Below are 7,048 nucleotides of genomic sequence, written 5' to 3'. Positions count from 1 at the left end.
GATGGATGGATGGATGGATGAATGTAAAAGAACTAATGTCCTGGACCCAGGACATGTCTCTGATTGGGCTGAATGGACAAAAGTGCTCATTGACATGTTGTGGGTTGGCATTGTTTAAATATGGTGAATTCAGCTGAATTCACACGATAAGCCAACTGAATGTTCTGGTGCAAACAGGCCAAGACATTTTCAGACATTTTTAACTCTTACCTATCGGAGGCATGAATTCTGATCTGTGGTTTTGAAATGAAAACACTTCATTTTTCCCCCCAGTGTTCTGTCAGACCAGCATACCCATAGTCAATACAGATGGGCAAGACGTCAGATTTGCGTTGGGTATGCTGGTCTGACTGGGTATGCACATCTGACAGAACATCGGGCTTTTCTGAAAAGATGGAAATCACCATAACAACAGTCGCAGCACACTCCCTGATTTCAGCAACACATTCTTTCCCGGTTCGGTTCCTCAACTGGATCTCGCTGCTCCGACATCCGAGCTGCAGCTTCTCTTCCAGGACTCACAGTTCTACAGCACAGACTGAAGCGGATGAGTTTAATGACTTTATTTTTTTATTGTGACACAAAAATCTAAGTTTTTCCACAAACAGACGAGTCAGTACAGCAACAAACTGGAGGCACAGGAACGTCTACAACCAGCAGCCAATCACAGAGCTCAGAAGCTGTCGCCACGGTTCCAAACGCTATATGTCCGTTTGTCCTATCAGACGTAAACTGCATTTAATGACACAACCTGTAATGATGCAGCTGATCAACTACAACTCCCAGCAAGCCCAGCTGCTAGATATCAGCCAATGTGAGAGCAGCTTAGAGATTAGCTTTGATGCTGCGTTCAGAGTTTGGATCTCAGAGCAAAGCCAGAACCAAACAGACTTCGGTCCAGCTACGAATGGGAAAGCCAGGTGGTCCCGCTAATGTCTGTGATGCTAGCGACCGTTAGCATTCTGTGTTTTGTTTTGATCAAACAGTAAAGGAAGCGATGAAGATCAGCTCTGTAAGAGGATCTGCTTCAATGAGACGGTCTATCAAAACTTTAAACCAAACTGTAGCTTATTCATCTATCTTGCTTTTATCTGCAGGGCGGCCATTTTGGATCCTGACCTGAGCCTGCTTGTTTACCTTAATTTGCTTTTCCAAATTAAAACTCGTTGATTCAAACATCTGAAGGCAAATAGAACGCATCACCACCACCAGCTGAGGCTCATGGGTAATGTAGTATTTAAACATCCTTCATGATTAGGGTTGCCAACTCCCTGAAATAGAAAAACAGGGACGTCATGTACGTGACAGCTGATCCGATTAGCTTTGCCCCTCCTGGCATGGTGATTTTTTTTTAGCCCTCCTTTGTGTGTGAAATGACACCCTGCAATGTGCTTTATATTCATTATCGCTGACCTATTCCACCCTTGTAATTGTTTATTCACATATATTTCTGCATCCCTTTTTTTTTGAGGGGGAGGAGCATGGCTTTGTGAAGGTGCCCCGCCCCCAAAAAGCAGCGTCAGTATTTAAATTCCTCCGTTCGTCCCCCATCTTGCTCTTATGTCTCCCGCTATCTTCTCCATGAGTGACACTTGGCTGGACCAATGGGATGAGGGGATTCTGGATCGTTACATATGCTGTCAGCTCATTGGTCACAGCGAAGGACAGGGATAGGAACAAGTTTACCGTAAGTTTTGTATCTAATGTGCCCTTGTTCTTTGTTTCCATTAGCTTTTACTGACTATTTTTTTACTCTCACTGTAAAATGGGACAAATTTGGTTCCTTTTCCACTAAATATGGGACAGGTACTTCTATTTCTAAATAAGGAACGATTCCGTCTTTCAAGGGACGGTTGGCAACCCTATTCATGGTCCCTCCTGATTTACAGGACAAACATTTCATCCAGTCAGATTTTACACAAGCAGCAAAACCAAAGAAACAATATGAACAATAAAAATGAGAGACACAATTCCAGTTATCTTCCTCCTCCTCATCCTCCTCCCCTTACTCCCTCAGGTAATCCAGAATCTGATCCATCAGCATTTGGGGATCATAATTCAGGACAGCTCTTCTGCGGCGCCTACGACTCCCTTCTTCTGGGTTGGTGGTCGCCATGGTATCAATGCGTTTCATTCTTTGCAGCCCGGTTGCGTGCAGGCGGAGCTTTTCTTCCTCTTCATCTTCATCCTCCAGCCTCTTTACTCTGAGGAGCGGTGGCTCGTTGCTAGGCGACTGAGGGGCCATGCTGTCCAAGGAGCGGCGGGTTCTTCTGTGGGCGGAGCCAATGGGTTCTTCTGCTTTTTGGGTCAGGTCTCTCTTTGCTCTGCGGCCTGATGACATCATCGCCTGGGCCTCATTTGGGCTGATGCTGGATAGCATCTTAGCAACCATCCGACTGCAAAGGAAAATCAATTTAAGAAGTCAGTCTGAGTCTAATCAAAGCTGATCATCCATCTCTGTGATATTTATCCACATTTCCTTCATGAAGCCTGTTCTGATATCTGAGGAATACAAAATGGGAAACTGACCAGGTTGTGGGTCAGATACCTCCATAAGGTCGAGCATACACTGTGCGATATATTCAATCGTCGCACGCAGCTACAGCTCACACTGTACGACGAAACCACAGGTTTTAAAAGTTCACAGCTCACGATGTTTGTTCTCACACTGCAAGAAGAAGAAGAACTCCCTTGTTTGCACATGTGCAGTATTCGAGGTTCTGGTAAATCGGCAACTCGCAACGCATGACGCACAATCAGGCTGAAAGTCGGCCCGATTCTCGCACGACTGGAGAATCAGCCCGAAAAGAGCAAAAAATCGTACGGTGTATGCCCGGCTTAAAGGCGTTATCGTCCCGCAGCAGTGTGTCGCAGCTTGTCGCAGATATTTTTGATTTATCCCCAATATTGAAGCGTGGTCTGCGCTTTTATTCCACGCTATAACGCCAGAGGGCCAATCAGGAACTAGCTGTGGGTCTAGACACGGACGAGGCGGTGAGGAAGTTTGTGGGACAATGGAGGGACATGAGGGCCAAAAAGAGCGGGAATCCAGGTGGAAAAAGGACCTCACATCTCGCTCTTCCTCTGGTGCATTCTCACGAGTCGTTTTCTTCAATGGCGGTCATAGAAACAGAACAAGCCAGTAGGGTACCAAACAGGAAATATGTATAGAGTATTGCGGATGTAGATTTGACCAATCAGAGGCCTACTTTGGGAGAGGTGCAGCATAGCGTCTGCGGAAGAGGGGCGGGCGAACATTTGCGTTCACTGCGACACACGCAGACGACCTGGTTTTTGAGTATAAATCCGGCTTCAGACCTTCAGGATCAAACAGCTGTGTTTGGATTTCTGAGCAGAAACCAGAAAATATTGGTGCTGCCTTCCTGGACCCAACCTGATTCATGGTAATGGGTTCCATTAAGACTAATTCTGGATCACAGTAAGGTGTCCACTTATCAGTTTTATCTGTGGTGGTTCTAGTTAGAGCTGATTAACTGATAAACTCAAAGGTCCTCCTTCTTTCAAACTTCTCTAAGGTCCACAGAGAGATTCTATTGCCTATTTCTAGGCCCTACTGTCACACAAAGGAAGGAAATAGAAAAGGATGAGTGGTTTGCTCTGTCCTACCTGAGGGAGTCCTGGTCTCTGCTCGGTACTGCTTGTCTTCTCCCAGACTCTCCGGCTCTCTGCAGCAGACTCTGGACCAGCCGGGGATCCATCCTGAGAACCAACCACTTCTAGTTACGATAGACTCCCCCTTCCTCCCCTCACAGCTCATCTGACCCTTACTCACCTGTCCAGCACTGCCTGAGCCAGTTGTGGTTCCACCAGGTCCCACCAGGGGGCGCTAGGCCTCCCCATGCTCATACCCCGTCCTGTCTCATCATAGTCTTCAACGTTGAAGCTCTGAAAGTCGCCCGGTGGTCCCTGATCATCGTCTTCATCCTCCTCCTCCTCCTCCACCACCTCCACGTCTCTTGGGCCGACCAATCCCGCGCTCTCTGCTTCGCTCAGGAGGCGGAGCAGAGCAGCCAGGTAAGCTGTGGGAGACAGTTTTTAGTTTCCTCTGCATAAATATGATCAAATTTTACTGATAAAATGAATCAAACAAAAACTCTCAGAAAGAAAGTTAAAAAAAAAACAATCTACTGGACTTTGTTCCTGGATGGAAGAGAAACGTCTTCAAGCTTGTAAACAAAGTCCAGTAGATTGATTTTTAACTATTTTGGGTTGATTAAAAACATTTTAATGGGTCAGGTCAACCTGCTCGTTGCTCCTCTTCCTGCTCCCTCCTCTGGTCTCTGTCCACCAACTGCTGCAGAGCCTGGTCGATTCCCCGCCCTCTCCAGTCTTCTGATTGGTAGTACAGGCCATTGGCTCCGCCTCCGGCCTTCAAGGCAGGATATGCCATCATTTGGTCCTCATATGGCAGTCGGTTGCGGAGGTCTCTGCGCTGCCGTCTGATGGCACTCACCGAAACATCCAGGCCACGCCCACCACCGCGGTTTGCAGGTAGAGTCTGAGGCAAAGAGGTCAAAGGTCAGACAGCAGCACCTCCTGTGGTCACTGGAGGAACTGCAACCCAATCCTCAGAGAACATTTAAACATCTGTTCCATAAAATGATCCACTGATGTTTCTGATGGGCCGTTATGAGTAACCAGGCATTATTTTAATCTCCAACAGAACAACAAATATCAGGTTTACGAATAGAACTTAAAACATTAAATTGAAAAGGAACAAATAAAAACTCCCATGAGAAACCTTAACTGATGTCCTTCAAACTAACAGCTCCGCTTTAGGCAGAATGCTTTCTTTTAGAACATTTCTTTTCAGTTACCCCCCCATGCTGGTTCAGCTGGTGCTGAACTGGACAGCTCCTTCAGTGACAGACTGCTGCACCTTAAATGCACCAGGGAGCGTTATCACAGATCCTTCCTCCCAGCAGCTGGAAGACTCTAGAACCACCACTGTTCCCAACAACCTCAATCAGTTCTTCCATTCATGCTGATTTTGCTCAGTTTCTACCTTTAATTAACATCCTGCTTTCATTCTGCACATGTCTGATGTCTTTTTTTTACATATCCACTAATGTCCACAGCTGTATATTGATTATTTATTCTTCGGATGACTGCTTAGTATTGTGGGGTAAAAAAATGTTGAGGTTTGTCTGTTCTTAGCCTCACAGGCTGCAAACGAGGTCATCAGAGATCAGAATGAGTCACAGCCTCCTTCATGGCATGAAGGGGAGGACTGCTGTTATTAGGAGATCCATCTGACCAGAGGAAGATAGATTAACCTGACAGGGAACTCAAGCTGTTTTTCCTCCAAATGTTCAAGTGTGAGAAAGTTCTTTATGCAGGAGGTGGGATAGTTCCAGGGGAAAGTATGTGTGTTGGGAGTTGTTGTTAAATGTGTGTAAAGAGCTTTGCCCAGTCAGAGCTCTATCTCTCCATCTGAGGACGTTAAATTAATTTAAACATTCTCTTGCAAAAGTCTCAGCTTCTTCCTCATCTTCACAGTATTTATGTTTTTAAAAACACTGTACATGATTTTATTTTGTTTAGTTGTTTTAATGACTTATTCTGTTATTGTTATACACTTTTTAAGGTCCATATTTATGTGACGACTTTCGCTGTGATCAGGGGCGGATTTAGGAAATTTGGGGCCCTAAGTAAAGGCAGGCAGGGGCCCCTCTGAATGGAGAAGACAACACATAGAATAGCCCCATTCTACAGATACATAAATGTTAATAGAATAGACATCCATTATCTGTTCTTCTTGTTTTCCTCTCTATGTTTTGTACTCAGCTGACTTTTCATCCTGGGCATGCTTAGGTTTTTACTCTGAATTACAGAAGCTTCTCTTTAGATCTTAATGTCCACAAATCATGACAGAAAGAATATTTTAGTAAAAAGATTGATGTTTAAAAAGGGAATCTTAAGGGACCAGTTAAAGACCCATCAAGGAGTTGTGAGGAGGAACTGGTCAGAACTTTCCTGGCTCAGACATGATGACACCGAGCTCGTTTGTTTGGACCTTCAGCATCACAATTTATTTTTTATCTCGCCTGCCTTAATGACAAGTTCAGCAGCATCACCCCTGGGATGTAGCAGTGAGTCAGCAGTTTTCAAAGCTCTAACGGTGAGTCAGCAATCTGCTGAGAGATTTTTCATCCCGTCTGTAGATGATGTTTCTGTAACAGCTGATGACTCTGCAGGAAGTTGGAGGCGTCTGCTCAGAGGGCTTCATCTCATTTCCAGAGACGGATGTTAAGAGATGAGGCTGGTTCTGTCTCTCCTGCTCCTCCTCCTGGCATGAGAACGCTTTGGATTGATTATCCAGATTCTCTACCACAGCAGCTTTAATATCCCCCCTCCACCTCTGATTTATGGCTGTAATATCTATGGCTCTTCTGCAACGCTGATTATCGTCCTCAGGAAGAGTTATAGCCATCAGCCTGTGTGATGAAGAGGAGGAGGAGATGATGAGTCCTGGGAGCAGCATCAATCTCTGACTCTCTCTGATCCAAAGGACACCCTTTAATAAAGAAAACCTCAGCGTTTTAGGAGAAGAGGTTAAAAGCTGCTCCGTGTTTTCATACCCCGGGCTGAAAATGATGTAACCGATGGCAACGGACCCTGGCTGAAACCAATTTACCCGCAGGGTAATAAAGTTAATGATTTCCAGCTTAACATGATAACAAGCCAACCTCTATGTCCTCACTAACAGAACTGACCATTTTAACCAGGACATGTTTCTGACTCGTTAGAGATCAGTCATGTTCTACAGTAGAACCAATGGAACCAAGTTACAGGCTGCATGTTTCAGGAGAAAAGGTCCAGTGATGCAAAAACAGCAACATTTTTATGTGCATGAGTAGAATGGGAGGCAGATCTTTTAGTTCTCAGGCTCCTCTCCTGTGGAACCAACTACCAGTTTTAGTCCGTGAGGCAGACACCCTGTCTACTTTTAAGGCTAGGCTTAAAACTTTCCTGCTTCTAGTTTATGTTTTGTCACCAACATTGTTGGTAGTGTATATCGCTAACC

At 45.3% G+C, this 7,048-nt stretch overlaps 1 protein-coding gene across 1 annotated transcript in view; it reads right to left on the bottom strand.

The window, feature by feature from the left end:
- Positions 1 to 548: 548 nt before the first annotated feature.
- The window catches only part of LOC107099591, a 12,405-nt gene continuing 5,905 nt past the window's right edge, over positions 549 to 7,048 (bottom strand). Inside the window, exons 2-5 of the mRNA XM_015397787.1 lie at positions 4,264 to 4,519; positions 3,794 to 4,040; positions 3,628 to 3,720; positions 549 to 2,396 (exon numbers count right to left, since the gene is read on the bottom strand). Of these exons, the coding sequence (XP_015253273.1) occupies positions 2,006 to 2,396; positions 3,628 to 3,720; positions 3,794 to 4,040; positions 4,264 to 4,519 (987 nt within the window). The 3' untranslated portion in view covers positions 549 to 2,005. The remainder of the gene's footprint in view (positions 2,397 to 3,627; positions 3,721 to 3,793; positions 4,041 to 4,263; positions 4,520 to 7,048) is intronic.

The sequence above is a fragment of the Cyprinodon variegatus genome, unplaced genomic scaffold (genome assembly GCF_000732505.1).
Source record: "Cyprinodon variegatus isolate N-32 unplaced genomic scaffold, C_variegatus-1.0 Scaffold28, whole genome shotgun sequence".
Lineage (NCBI taxonomy): Eukaryota > Metazoa > Chordata > Actinopteri > Cyprinodontiformes > Cyprinodontidae > Cyprinodon > Cyprinodon variegatus.
The sequence above is the reverse complement of the archived record's forward strand: the minus strand, read 5'-3'. Positions and strand labels throughout refer to the sequence as shown.